The following is a 15,739-nucleotide window of genomic DNA, read 5'->3' on the forward strand; positions in this document are numbered from 1 at the left end:
GGTCAGCAGAAGGGGCAAGACTTCTGAAAGATGACGTAGCCAAATCCCCAAATATATCCGAGACAACCTTGCGCATATTCGTCACCCTTCCTTTACTCTCTGTTAACTTTTCCATCTCCTCTTTCTAGTCATATTTCTGGATCCTGCCTTGATCTATTTTTTGTCTCTTCTGTCTGCTACATCTGACTCATCACTCCCCATCTGATCATCCTCTGTTTCACTTTCCCCAAGCTTCCACACACACTTTAGCCTCCTCTCCTAAGTCACTTTTCTATCACTGCTACTTGTGAGATTTGAATACCCTTTTGTTTCCTCTCGTATCTCTGCACTGGCATATCTCTTTTGCTGCTTTGCCGGCAGACGAGGCTGCTTTGACCCTTTCTTCTCTATCCTCCTATCTAGATGTGCTCTACCCAACGTCACCTTTCTAATCTACCTCTAAATCGTCTCAACCATGGCTCTCGCCTCATCTCTGCTCAAAGCATCGCAACGAGGAAACCTGTTACTGGCCAAAGCTCATCCCACTGCTTCTCCCATGGATCCTATTCCCTCCGCACTCATTCCTAAAGTTAACCCATCACTTTTCTCTTATCTTGCTTCCTTTTTCAACATCTGTCTCTCGACCTCAACTTGCCATCTATCTTTTACGCATGCTTTGATTATTCCAATTGTAAAGAAACCTACTGCTGACCCTCTACTTGTCTCTAATTTCCATCCTATTTCCTTACTGCCCTATCTTTCTAAACTGCTTAAAAAGTTGGTGTACTCAAGTCTGTACCTTTTTGGTTTCCAATTCCTCTATCATCCCACATTTCCAGTCAGGTTTGTGTCCTGCTCTACAGAAACCGCTCTTCCTTCTTTTCTGAACGAGTTTCTCACCGAAAGCTACTGCAAACATTCTTATACTTATTCTGCTGGATCTTTCAGCTTCATTTGACACCGTTGATCAATATCATCTTTTGGCTTCTCTAGCCTCTGGTTCTGTTCTCTCCTGGTTTTAGTCATACCTGTCCAAAGAACCATCTCTTTTTCATGGGCCGGTAAATCATCAGACACTTTCTCTTGCTCACGGTGTTCCTCAACGGTCCCTTCTAGGCCCTTTTTCTGTTCCCACTTTACACTGCTTCTCTTGCTGCAGTTTTCCTCTTTTGGTCACATCATTTCTACGCGGATGACACTCAACTCTTTCTGTATTTTTCTTTTTTCCCCCCTGACATTCACCTTAAACTCTTTGTTTAGTCGCTATTAAATCTTGGATGTCGACTCACCATCTCACTCAATGCAGCTACAACTGAGGTTCTTTTCTTTCCTACGAATATTCTTCCTTTTCCTATTGCTTTTGTCTCATTCCCTCCATCCCAGCTCCATATTTCTTATTTTCCGCAATCTGGGGCTTTACTTTGATTCTGCTCTATAGTTTTCCTATTATATCTGTCTTTGCGTGCCTATCGCTGTCACCTTTATAATCTTTGTAAAGGCCATTGTTTCCTTATTTTTCATGCTACAAAGCTGTTGATAGCTTTCATTTTTTCTTGGCTCTTTTTTATTGCTCTTCTGCTCTTTTTGGTCTCCCATTTACTCGCCTAGCCTCCTTTAAGATATGTTTTCAATGCCTCCATCCGTCTTCTTTGTCTTCTTTCTTTTCGTGACTATTTCTTCTCCCTCTACTCTTGGTTGGCTATCTTTTCATTGTCTGCTTAAATTCACCTTTTTATGTCTGGTTTTCAAGTCACTTTATGGTCTTGCACCTGACAATCTTCTTACTCTGCGTTCTTTCTATATTCGCTCTTGAGCCCTTTGAGCCTCTTAATTTCTTCTCGTGTCTCCACGTCCGCCCTGTGCCCAGTCCTGCTTTTGGTCTTATGCCCTTTTGCTCTTTTTCACTGGAATGCTCTAACACTCTCACTTTGCTCTATTTCTCTCTATTCCTTATTTCGTAAGCCACTGAAGTCTCATCTTCTTGGTCATTGTGACAGGTTGCTTTTATTTTTCCATGTTCATTTTTATTGTACCGCTTTCGACTCTTACATAGCGCCTTAAGCTAAGGCGCTGTACAAACACAAAATTCTAAATCCAAACATCTGGTACCTCGGTTGCATGCTTTACCATAACGTGTTTAACAAAAGCATTTTTATACTTTCTAAATTCGGCAATTGCAGCGTATGTATTTACTTCATGCTATCTACAATGAATTTGTCTGCAGCGGTGGCGCTGGCCAGGCGTGTCACCGCCTGAGGATTGCCACCCTCCTGTGTGTTCGTGGGTAGACTTGGTGTGATCTACTGAGCAGTGGTGTACAACAGAAATCATAGGAACACAACCAGTGATAACATTGGCTTCAGGAATAATGGAGGCCACGTCCTGATTTGTCTAAAGGCAAGTTGCTCACTTGAGCATATAATGCCATTTAATGCCTAACTATGTCCTCGCTCAGATCGATTCCCTCCTTACTCCTCACCAGTTTTATTGCTTCCGGGGCTGCATGTCTAAAGCGTTCAAATTAAGACAAGAATACGATTTAAGGGAATCTTAAGCGTGGTTGTCATAGTCACCCAGCCACAAAGTTGCTGCGGACGGGCACAGACCAGCTTCATACTCCCGCGCCGGTGCTCCCGTGTGCGATTAGCAAAATAGTCCATGAGGACTAAAATGCTGCTGGGACTTGTGGTCTAATGGCCACACTGAAGCAAGACTAAAATCGAAGCTTTGCAATGCATAAATGCTCAATACAAATGTGCACTTTAGAAATGACACAAATGGTAAAAATATATCTGCTGCCACCAGCTTGTCTTCGGGCACCTATGAAAGTAACCAGGAATCCCAAGTGGAAAAGGCTAGGGTGATCCAAAAGTATCCCCATTAAAGGATGCTGTGTACAGTGTTAAACAGTAACACAATCTAAACTATAACGGGGAAACCTAGTTTCCCAGTACTGATGGTCTGAAGGATTGACCAGTTTCCCTTTAACAAATAAGTAAAAGGCAGGGGAAGTGAAGCTGAATGAAGGCTTTACTTCCCCTCAGGTCAAAACAGGTTAAAAAAATAAAGCAAAACGATTGAGGGTGCAAAAACTATGGAGGGAAAGTTACCAAAAGAGAAATCTTTTCCTAACTACCAATCCAGTTTCTGACCGCGATACAGCACAGATAGTCAGCATCCAAGTTTTCAATGCTCTACACATCACTGACAAAAGCCACCCCTGCTTACTCCTTCTGCTACCTTCAATACCCTTCACCATGAAGTCCACTTCAACATCCTGCCAATGCACATTGGTCTCAATGGAACACTCCTACAGTGGTTCGCCTAATACCTGTCCAACAGAGACCACCTCGTCAGATGGGCCCAAACAGATCCCAGCATTGCCCAATAACCCAGAGTTCTAAAAGCCTGTATCCTGTCCGCTGGCCTTAATCTGGGCTTTGCGACCTGTGGCTCTCCAGATTAGGACTACAACTCCCATGACCCCACCTTTGAATATGCTGAGTAGGGCTGATGGGAGTTGTAGTGCAAAACACTGGGAGAGCTAAATGTTTCAGACCTGTACATGTGATCTCTTGAGGGGGGTGAGGGGGGGGGGGGGACTCCTCGCCAACAGACCTCAATGTGCCAATATGCAGGTAAAATAGTTTTAACTAAAGATTAAATTAATCAATGACATTTATCGACTAGAGCAGTCTGTCCCTCATCAAAGCCAGAAGATTAAGTGCCTACCTGAAGCTGAACCCTAGAGACTGATTTTATTTACCTATGAAACCCCACCAAACCTCCCCAAAACCAGAATTGGTTCACATGAAGCTCAACAGATTCATACCTCAACTTTGAACCAGTGCAAAACCTGTTTTACAATCGACTGACCGCTCATTCAAAATACACTTCGCCAAGAAACCCAAAGCTACATGGTACCAGTTTATGCATTCACAAAGTTGAGCCTTTCCTCCTTGCCCTAAGTTTCAGAACTGGCCAAGCCCTGGTAATCTCACCTGTATGGTGGAAATGCCCCATTCACAGGAGTCCCAGGTGCCAACTTCGAAAGCTGTCCAGCATGCCTCATCACATGACTAAGAAAATTCCACCACATCACCTCTCTTCCTCAGAGTTGCACTGGCTACCCCTTCAAGCACATCTCTTGTTAAAGACTGCTTGCGTCACATGCAGAGCAGTCGCAACCAAAACTCCCTGACCCCTCCCCCATCCCCCTCTCCGGCCAATGCACCACCAGAAGCACAGCATAGTCAGGCTGGAAACCAAGAACTGAAAGAGGGGTGAAAAAACATGGACAGGGCCTTTTCTTTCTACGCACAGATTCCCTGGAACAAGTTACCAACGCATAGAAGACTAATCCCCCCACCCTCCCATTCCCCCAGTCATCCACTTCAGGAAGGACATGCAGACACTTCTCTTCAAAGATTATCTCGACAATCAATGCACAGCCTTTCTGCCCTCTTACTCCCCTCTGAAATTCCCCCGGCCCCTCTACCTGCTTCCCCCTACCCATCAGTGCTTCTCCGCCACTGCTGCATCCTACTTGTAGCCCCTGGGTGTCTCCTTTGTAAACGGTCTGTTGCTCCCTTGCAGGGTTCATACTTCATAAATGCCAAGCATGCAAACCTATATGGAAAGTCATCTGAATGGTGTCTGACAATTGGGAAGCTCAAAGTGGTTTTCTGACTGTAAACAATGTCTCCAACTTTAATGTAATTGGTGTTTGTAGGGCACATTTATCTTCCTAAAAATAGGCTGCAAAGTATAGCAGTTCTTAAAAATGAGGCAATATGTTCAGTGTCCTGCAAATGTTTGATTTGTAACTGCTGTTATATAATCTATTTCTACACCAAAAATAAGCATGCAATGCCCCAAATTACCATTAAATCTCATGGTTCCCAAAAGCAATATATTTTTTAATCTGCCAGTTGTTTTCCAGAGCACTACACATTAGCAAAATTCGAAATACTGAATCTATATTGTAAAAATCAAGTGAATGTGAGACCCGTCATGAGATGTTTCCCGAGTGACCAATAGCAAGTCGTCCTTTTGTCTTTCTAGGGATCCAAGAGGACAGCACCAGAGGCAGAATGAAAGAAGCCCACCAACTTGCTCCCCATTGTTTCCGGAACCAAAATCCTGGAAAGGTGATGACCGTAAGGGGAACTAAAAATGTTTTTCTATTCAATGTCCCACTTACCATTATATTTTGGACACGTTTGAACACTAGGTTACCAGAGTTGTCCGCTCTATGAAAGTCTCCTCCAAACAGGTTGCCCCTTGCGCCTCCAGAACCATCAAGGAGAACATTGGCTCGCTTGCCCCCACTCTTGTTGATTTCTGCAACCACTCTTTTGCTACTGGATCCTTGTCCCTCCTCCCTCAAGCACTCCCTTGTGTGCCCCTTCTTGAAAATACCTTCAGCAGATCCTACTTGTCCAGCTAACTTCTGCCCTGTTTCCATCACCCCATTCCTTGGGAAACTCCTAGAGAAACTGGCCCTTCCCCCAACCAGCCCTGCACGCTGAACTCCACGACCATCAATCTGAATTCCGGGCATCCGGAGGCACGGAAACTGCTCTTCTGAACCCTTGTGAAGAACTGCTTGCATCACTTGATTCCAACTCTCCAGCTGTCCTCATTCTACTTGATCGCTTATCTGCCTTTGACACGGTCAACCACTCTATCCTCATAAAATGACTCCATGATACCCTAGGTATCTCGGAGCGGGCACTGGACTAGCTGACCTCTTTCCTGATCGTCTGTCCCAGGTTGTTCTGAGCACCTTTTCCTCACCTACCTTCTTCGCCACCTGTGGTGTCCCACAGGGCTATAGCCCTTCCCCCTGGCTCTTTAACACTTACCTTGCTCAGCTGGCACATTTCTTCCTTCTCCCCCAATTTCCAGTGCTACGTAGACAACACTCAACTCTTCTTCAAACTTCCTGCTGACTCTCTTGCATCTTCCCAGACTGCCTATCTGCCATCCATTCCTGGTGCACTTCCATTGATCTGTCTTAATGCCACAAGACTGAGGTCTTTCCTATTGGGACCCCGCACCTGCTTTTTTCCCCCCACTCCGGCCATCCTTTATGGGCTCCCCCCCTTCTCCATCTGAAGCCAGAAACCTTGGAGTCATCTTCAACTCCTATCATCCTTCCTCCCTCACATCCAGGACATTGCCAAAAGTCCAACTTTCAACTTCCTTCTCAAAGGGATTCTCCCTTTTCTCACTTTCCCACAGAAGCTCGAAGCCACCAGAACTCTGGTTCTCTCTAGGCTTGACTATTGCAAAAACCTTCTTTTGACTCTACCCTCTTCATCTCTACAACCCCTCCAGCTAATCCAGAATAGCGCAGCAAGACTTATCCTTTGCCTCTGTCCGGCCCTGAGTCTTGATCCTCAGGAGCTGCTGAGCCCTACAATCCCTCTAAGATGTGTAGTGAACTACTGGATAGATCAGCAGAAGACTCACCCGAAGGGAAAGGGGGAAGTGGATAAAATAAAAAACAAAACCCAGGTCACTCTCTCCAATCAGTCGAGTACCTGCAGAGGATGAGAAAACAAGAGGGCTTATACCTTTCTACCCTGAACACCACACCAGAGATCCCCTGTGAATTTCAATACCCGTTATGCCTCCCTTGGGAGCTGGGAAGCGAGGTTTCAGAATCTCCCAGCAACCTTAAACAGCCTTTTCTTGAATGGGAGACCTTTTTAGAAATTGCTTTTCAAACAGATTCTGTACACTTCCTAAACCAGGATACGTGTTTATCTTTCTTCAAGTTGCAGACAGGGAAACTCTATTGAATTGAATATTGTGTTTCTCCTAGATGTGTTTCCAGAACTGCTTAAGAAGCCCCAGTCTCGAAACACATGAAAATGACCTTGAATCATTGTTAGATTTTCCCCCAAGAAATGACTCTTTAACTGCAATCAGTGTCTTTGTTCTTTTCCTTGATTGCGCTCTTCAGAAGGGTTGTAATGCTTAACTTCAAAGGTAACTACTCCTGAATGAGAACAAAGCTGTGCACTGCTCTCTGCCTATGCAAACACTAGTCCTGAGAGCACAGTCCATGACTTTACTACCGTGTATTCAAAATGCTGTCAAACGCTAGTGTTCAATACACCTTTTTGCAACTCGGAACAACCTGGCGAATCGAAACGGAGTTAATTTGATCATGCGTGATCGACACGCTCCGAACGCTCCTCAGTTGTAGCCCGGAAGGTATAAGGTGTTTCTCACTGGAGAACGTTAATCATTCGTTAATGCGCAGGTGCGGCAAAGTAAATAAAACACTTGCCACCGCGCATGCTAATTAAGGGCACCTTGCTGGCAGTACCCAATTCGGGGAATATGAAACACTGTCCTCCAAATCGTGCGTGCGAGCGGCAACATGAAGAAAAGGTTAGCCGCCTCGCGCGCGTCATGTGAACTACACTCTCCCTCAAACAGCTGCTTTTATTTACACACAATGTTTGTGCTGATCAAGAACTTGCTTCTGGTAGGTGACGCTTTGAAAGTATTTCAGATTTCACGGCAGTCAACCAGAATGTAACGGTTTTCTTAGCTTACACTGCTCTAAAATTGAATTGAAATTTAGATATGATTGCAAGGCACTTTAAAAACGAACTGGCTAATTACCTGAACTATCTATAGAGAATCGGCATTTAACTTAGCTGTCACTACTTAACATTTACTTTAGCGCAGATGACTTCTTCAGTAGATTTTTGTATTTGAGGACTTTTTTCAAGGACTCCGAGCGCTGCGCTCCCACCAGTTTGACTGCTTGCCTTGTCCCACGAGGATCTGATCTCCAACTTGCTGCTTCACCAACCTGGACTGGTATCAATAGATTAAAATGGGCCTAACTCAAGTGATATACAAAACAGGACCTTCTTGTTAAGGTGAGGACAATGAAAAGCAGTTTAAAATTTCCTTTGTTTCCAAGCACACTCAGCCTCCAATCACCTTGCGGAATGTTCACATCCAATGAAGTCCCCGCCTCCTCACCACCATGATGGCTTGGGGAACTCTCCTTCTGAACAATAGGAGTTAAGGTCTGAATTGTGTTAAGAATTAAAATTAAACCATCACCCATATGCAGAGAAACCTGCCAGTCTCGAGCCCAGGGGCCGCATCTCTCCTGCCTTAAAAACTCTTCACTGGCTCCCAGTTGATGCACGGATTAAATTCAAATCCATAGCTCTCAACTCACACGCTTTTGGCAGGTGTCATCCGCCTTGTAAATGGCTGACTCACCCGCCAAGCCTCCTGCACGCCCATTCATTCCAATGGGCGTCTCACCCGCAAAATAAAATCGGGTGATTTCACCCACCTTTGCAACACAAATGGTTGAGAGCAATGCAAATCCCTCTGCATCATCCACAAGTCTGTCTGGTGCCAGGAACCACACTATCTGCAACTTGCTATTACTAAATATTCTCCCTCTAGACCTCCATGTTCCTCTGGAACCAACTCGGTGTGTGAAGCGTTTTGCTAAACAGAGGGCCGGAGACCGATCTCTTCTGCTGGCTCCCTCTTGTGGAACAACTCCCCCTTCCTCCTCGTCTTGAGCCGGACCTCGTCAAATTCTGGAAGCTCCTCAAGGCTTTCCTTTTTAATTTCTTCCTTTCATTTGCTAACCACAGTAGCTGTGGTTGGTGACCAGAGCCCTTGTGTCCTGGGGAGGGGGGGGGCCTTGGCCTTTTCACACCCAATCACCTCAGCTTCTGCTTACACACAGCACTTGCCTCGGCACTGACTGGCCTACACCATTGTAGGCCTGCACTTACCCGCTTATTGCAGCTCAACGTTCCCTAGCACTTACTTTACGTGTCACCTACATCTGCGGCTCACCCACGAGCACAGACACTTCAGCACTTAAACCACTCCCTCTTCCACTAATCTCTCTGCACTTGCACGTTCTGAATATTTGCAAGGCATAGTAGGTTCGTCTTTATCCTCAAGTGTATATATTGTTTTTTCAATCCAATGTTCCCTCCCTGTTGCCATGTATGCACGTTGAAACACCATGTACTTGCATAAGCGCCTAACTAATGCACAATACATACATACATTAAATGGGTCTGCAGCCAGCTGCTATATGATATAGCATTTATAACGCACCTTTACACACGTGTTTTAATGTAACAATGACCTCTCACTTTTGACTGTTGATTAGGGATGATAGAAGTTGTAGTCCAGAACCTCTAGAGAGGTACAGGTTTCAGGCCCCCTTTCTATAAGGGAAAAATCATGTAAATGTTTTGTCTGTTAAGAACAGTATTTCCTGTAGTCTTGAAAATATGGGTGAAGGGTTTAAAAGCGGTTTATGGCTTTCTCCTCATGGTTGCCTTAACAGAGCTCATTTCAAACCGCCATGCACCTCCTTAGTGTGGTTTGTTTTTGGTAGGAAATAGCGTTGGCTCAAAATTTGAGTACAAAAAGGTAAAAGTATGACCCTTTTACCTGTGGTAGAGGGATGTGAAGGGGGGGGGGGCTACAGCACAAGCCTATCTACTGGGTGGGTTGGATAAGAGGATGGAGTGTTGCATGATATGCCATGTTCGTACGTTGTCCCACATCCTGTACATGTGTGTGCCTTTATCTCTATACTTGGAGGGACTTGTAGTAAGGGATGATTTTGTATCTTTCATCTTGTATTTACATTTTATGGTAGGCATTTTGTGTGTGGATCAATTGACCGCTCTTATGCTATGGGAGGTTTAAAACTGTGCACTGGGGCACTGCCAGTTGGTTTCTAAGCACTAGGTGAATTAATCAAGGGGGTTGGCTCCAACCATTATTCTTGGTGGGAAACCTTTTAAAGATCTAATGCAACATGCAGCCTGGAGGTGTCCCATCCCTCCTTTCTGCAGTATTGGGGTGGCAGAGGATACAGTGACATTTGGTTATCTCTTTAAGAAGAAAGATGCTTACCCATAAAAACCTATCCAAAGAGGTTCATTTGTGAAACTCGGAGAATTCCGTTTCTCGTTTAAACCTATGAATGACGTCAGTCGACCATACTTGTACTGCTCTTGAGCACTAGTCTAATAGTTATTTTGCGGGTGTTGGTTGAATGTCTTCTAGGTGGCTCCTGTCCTGCTGTTCCCCATCGTGGTCAGGGTGCATGTGTGAATGCCGACTTCCAGAATGGACTAAGGTAGGCCATGCTGTCATTTCACAATTTGATTTTCATTCATGTTTTAACAGTAAATGGCAGCAGGATGGCGCATGTCCTAATGACGTGAAACCGTGCTGTTTCCGTAATTGAGATCTAGTCCATTAATACAAAATAGCTAATGTTAAGCTTCAATGGTCAAGCTAACCAAATTCTCTATCAATTGAGTATTTAAATTACATAAGGGCAGTTAAACTGAGGGAAATGTGTGGAGCTGCATACAAACCGGGAGCCACCACTAAAACTTTAGTGATTAAGGTGTGTTTTTTTGGCAATCTTATTGGCTGTGTACAAATAAGCAAATGATGGGAAGAGTGAAGTTGGGTTCTCAAATTAGATTGTGCTTGTATTTGGTTCATTCCGATATCGTAAATTTCATTATTTATCTAAAAAAACACTTCTAAGCCTCAAAGCGGGCTCACATTGTCCTGCAGCCACAAGTTAAAGCAATCCTGTCAACTTTGAGATTGGCTTCATTTCAAATGTAAACTAACAGGTTGTTCGAATGGATTGCGTCCTCCCACATATTTTTCATCTTTGATGCATTCAAGTCTGCTTGCAGCTTGCTTCTGAATTTTTTTTTTTTTTGCAAGGTTGAGCATCTTGTAGCGTCGAGACATGGCCCTAGATGGCCTCCGAAGCGTCCTTCGGTGTGACCTCAATGCTGATCTATGAAGTATGCATGCTAACCGTTAACTCGGTTCTGTTTTTTTTCTGCATGCTAGCGTGCTGCAGAGCGATCGCCTCAGTGAAATTTCGGTTGAGTTTCTTCAGAAAGTGTTTTTTTATTTTATTTATTCACATTTGTTTAGCGCACAGTAGCCCAGGGGCATCGTGGCGCTTGTTACAGTGAGCGATCATGGCTTATTTACACACAAGAAATGATCATGGCTTAGTTACATACATAGAGACAGACGACATGCTAGAACTAGATGATATGCATTGTAGAGGAGATGCACAGATATTATGCGAGTATAGATATTTAGTTGAAGAGGGCCGTTTTAAGATTTTTGTGGAAGGCATAGAGCGGTTTCAGCTCTGAGAGCAGTGGGGAGCGCTTTCCATAGCTTGGGGGCAAGATGGGGGAAGCTTATGCCTCCTGCTTTGGCCTTTTTGATGCGCGGTACCCTAAGTTGGTTAGTGTAGTGTTGTCTGGTAGGCCTAGTTGGGAGGGTTCTGGAGAGTGTGTCTGATAAGTATGACGGTGCTGAGCGGTTGATGCATTTGTGTGTAGTTATGAGAATTTTTAATGTGATGCTGTCTTTGACTGGGAGCCAGTGAGCCGTCTTTCGAGGGGATTGGGTCCTCAGACGTATTCCATATCTGACATGCAATCACTGCAGCTGTGCTGCGGTGATTGCATGTCATAGATCTGGAATACGTCGTCGGACCATCCCATCGAAAGAACGTTACCAGGTAAGAGAGTAACTTGTTCTTCTCGCTTGTGTGATGTGGTGTCTTTTCGGTATACACTGAGTGCTGCTCTGAGTGCGTTATTTTGGGTGGTTTGGAGTCTGGTTAGGTTTATTTTTTGGAGGTGCCGGCTAGGAGTGCATTGCAGTAATCCAACTTGGCTCCTATGGTAGGTCCGGCGATGGAGAGGCAATTTTCCTTGGTTAGAAATGGTTTAATGGCATTAAGTTTAGTGCTCAAAGCGGAGGCCGAGACCATGGCACTGACTTGTTTATCCATAGACAGTGTAGCATCGATGTGGACTCCTAGCGTTTTAACCAAGGGTAGGACTGGGATAACAGTTATCGATACGGAAGTTGGAGTAGAGCGTGTCAAGAGAAGCTAATGTGGACTTTTGACCAAGAATGAGGAGTTCAGTCTTGTCCCCGTTGAGGCAAATACCAATGGTGGCCATCCAAGCTTGGATGGTGGAGTAAATTTGCTGTAAGGTAGTAGTGTCTTGGTGATAGATCCCTGTCGGAGGGAGGAGCACCCGGGTATCATCCGCATAGTTTGTGTATGTGATCCCAAGTGCATCCAGTTTATCAGAGTGGCTTTGTAAAAAGATTGTAAAGGGTGGGGCAGTACAGGATCCCTCCGGGACACCGCAGTGAATGATGGTGGGCTCTGCATTTGCTATATTGGAAAACACTTTCATAGCTCTGCCTTCGAGGAAGAAGGGGATCCAGGTCGTGGCATGGTTGGAGAAGTGCGCAGCATGAGTGAGATTGTTGGTGAGCGTGTTGTGATCGACCAAATCAAACGCTGCTAGGAGGAGGAGGATTTCTGTAAATGTGAATTTGGAGACTTTGCTGTATTTGGAGTTAGGCCGGGTCTGGGTCAGATGGTTTCGTTTAGGCACTTTGTAATGTTCTGAGATTTTGTTTTGGAGAAGGTCTATTTTTTTATTTTTATTTTTATTTTTTTATTAGCATAGCAGATTGTATGCTTGTGCACCATGCTTCGTCTTTAACGATCTCGTCAGTGCAAATGGGAGGGATTGTTAGCTCTTTAAAGATAGTAAAGAGTTCTTTTCATGTGGGCGTTAGCATCTGTGATTCGACGAATCGTCTGCAAGATGTGACACTCCTGGGGACGTCGCCTATGTGTGGAGGGTGAGACACCCAGGGACACGGCGGTATACTTGTCTCTCCGACACCCACGGATCGGCATCGAGGCTAGATTTTATTTTTTTCTTATTTTACAATCACTGTTGCGTAGGGTCAAGAAGGTCGAGATCCTTGCTCGTACCCTTTTGGACCACGCACCAGTGTTTCTCGAGCTGGGATTAGAAGGTTGTGCTAGGGGGGATATCCCATGGCGATTCAAGAGTGAAGGCCTTTTGAACAGTATTTAGGGATGACTTGACGGCAGCGCTCCATACCTTCCTCAACCTAAATGTGGGCTCAGTGCAGTCTCCAGGGATACCCTGGGAAAGCTTGAAATGCGTGGTAAGGGGCGAATGCATATCTAAGAAAGCAGGCCTTAAACTAATTGGGAAGGAACTAGCGGCCAAGGAGGCTATCCTACAAAAGCTGCAGGTGTCCAACCAGGCTCCCTCGAACCAAACTCTGGCTGAGATCCTTAAGCACTGACAGGACTTCCAAACATTAGCGCTAAGGGAAGTTGTTTCTGAGAAATGTGACTAATATACGGCAATATGGGGAAGGCAATAAAACTGGCCGAACCCTGGCACGGGCGACAAAAATGGATAATCTCACGGGAAGAATCCAAGCGATAGCAGATGAGCATGGGAAATAACAGATTTGAGGACATGGAGATAGTTTAGCAGTTCTTCCGGTTCTACAGCCGCCTATACTCCTCAAATCTACATGTATCCCACGCGGATATCGAGGACTATTCAGATCGGGTTGCGTTATACTGGTGCACAAAAGCCCAGAGGGAACACCTGAATCGCCCATTGTCGTTAGAGGAGGTACTGAACGCAATTAGATCTCTGCCGAACGGGAAATCACTGGGGTTTGACAGGTTCACGGCAGACTTTTAGAAGTATTTTGTGAACTCTTCGGGACCTCACCTGCTAGAGATGTACTGGCACAGTTTAGAAGCAGGAACCCTGCCAGGCTCACTGCGAAAGGCAATGGTGGTGGTGTTGTTGAAACCTGATAAGCCAAGTAATGAATGCTCCTCATACCGCCCAATCTCATTGATCAATATTGACAATACGATCCTATCAAAAATCCTGGCCTCACGATTATCGCCCATTATGCCAGAGATGGTATTAGCGGACCAGGCAGGCTTCATCCCGCTCTACCTCATATGGCCTCAGAATGTTTGGGCTAATGGCAGCGGTACCCCCAGCCCCCCCGAGGACTCGCTGGTGGCTGCCCTGCTAGACGCCACCAAAGCGTTTGACTCTGTTGAATGGCCGTTTGTTTTCTGTTCTTCGCCGTATGGGAATGGGGGCCCACTACATAAATATGGTGAAATTGTTGTATAGACAGCCGACGGCTAGGGTGAGAGTGAATGATCAACTAACGCCGACCATCCCACTAGTAAGGGGAACGCGACAGGGATGCCCCTGTCGTTCCTACTTTTCGTCTTGGTGATCGAGGCATTTGCTGAAAGGGTCAGGGACGCGCATTTACACGGGGGGAATACAACTATATAACCACAAATTAATAATTTCATTGTATGCCGACGATATGGTACTGTTTATTAAGGACCCTGGGGTGAACCTGGATCCGGTGATGAGGGAGGTTCAAGGATTCTGGGAAGTGTCAGGGCTACGGGTAAACACGCCAAAATCAGTGCTTTTCCCACTAATCGAAGCGACGGCCCAATTTCAAGATACATGGGGATTCCAATGGCACATGACTTGCATCTCTATCGCAAGGGACCTGCTGGTGGTGTATCATAATAACTACATCAAGGTTCTGAATAAAGCCGGCGAAGCCAAGTGTAGGTGGCAGAAGCTCCCATGAAATCTATATGGCCGGATATCCATTAAGATGACACTGCTTCACAGGTTCCTCTATCTTCCTGAATGCCCCAGTGGTGGTTCCCGGGGCCTACTTTCGTAGCCTGAAAGCTGCAATAGTACAATTCATATGGGCAGGTAAGCTGGCCAGAGTCTCGTGGGATAAGTTGGTGGTTCCTGTGACAGAAGGGGGTCTAGCTCTACCTGAGTTTGAGGCATACTATGAGGTGGCGCAAGCCGGGTTTTTGGTATATTGGCACAGGCTGCAACATGACAGGAGCCATATAGAGGTGGAAAGAGCAGTAGCTGCACCCAATTTGCTTAGGTCAATCATCTTGCTGGCCCCGAGCCGCATACACTTCCCAAAGAACCTTGTGGAAGTAACATGTAGGGCCTGGATTAAATTAGCACAGAAGGGGAAGGGTGGAGTTCTCTGCTCACCCCAACTCCCAGTTATACATACACCAGGAATACCTATCGGCGAGAAATGCTTTGTAGATATGACTAATAAAATTGGGAATCGCATGCTTTGGAGATCTGCTTCCTGAAGGGAGGTTTGTGACCCTTGAGGAATTGAGGAGGAGGGGGGAACACTATCAGCCCTAGATGTATTTCTATACTTTAGACTCAAGGTGAGTCTAAGCTTGGTGTTTAGCACCTTCCCTGAACAACCGCTGATATCCCCTATATTGGATAAGACACTAAAGGGCCTGATGGGGTGACGCATGACCACAGGGTTATATTCGATGTTTATCCAATCCAGGGACATGGGAGCACCACACCCGCTGGAAAAATGGGAGAGCACATTGGGAAGGGAGATCCCGGAGGATACTTGGGAATTCTGTTGAGGGAATAAGGAAAGGGGCTATCAATGCCAGATTTAAACTGATTCATTTAAAATATATTCACCAATTTTATTACACACCTACCAGAATCGAGTAATTTTTTCTGGGCGCCACAGGGAGTTGCCATCGGTGTCAATCAGAAATGGCTGATTTTCTTCACGTTGCCTGGAGTTGTCCAAACATACAACAGTTTTGGTAGGGAGTGTTTGAAACGATTGGTGGGTTTATATGACAAACGAGACCTGACCCAATGATGGGATTGTTGGGCTACACTAGGGAGGTTCCCAGAGGAATGCGGAAATTAGTCACCCTGCTCATTATACTGGCTAGGCGGAG

The 15,739-nt window shown here is 45.4% G+C and overlaps 1 protein-coding gene across 5 annotated transcripts in view; it reads left to right on the forward strand.

Annotated features, from left to right (window-relative positions):
* Window positions 1-15,739, forward strand: part of LOC138582170 (protein D7-like) — a 1,409,716-nt gene that overhangs the window by 662,430 nt on the left and 731,547 nt on the right. For 3 of the 5 annotated variants that reach the window (XM_069653210.1, XM_069653212.1, XM_069653213.1), the window contains 2 exons: window positions 5,044-5,138; window positions 10,075-10,147. In XM_069653210.1, coding sequence (XP_069509311.1) covers window positions 5,044-5,138; window positions 10,075-10,147 — 168 coding nt within the window. The remainder of the gene's footprint in view (window positions 1-5,043; window positions 5,139-10,074; window positions 10,148-15,739) is intronic. The other 2 variants (XM_069653214.1, XM_069653215.1) reach the window with 1 other exon arrangement.

The sequence above is a fragment of the Ambystoma mexicanum genome, chromosome 3q (genome assembly GCF_040938575.1).
Source record: "Ambystoma mexicanum isolate Mex_15411 chromosome 3q, UKY_AmexF1_1, whole genome shotgun sequence".
In the NCBI taxonomy this organism is placed as follows: Eukaryota; Metazoa; Chordata; class Amphibia; order Caudata; family Ambystomatidae; genus Ambystoma; species Ambystoma mexicanum.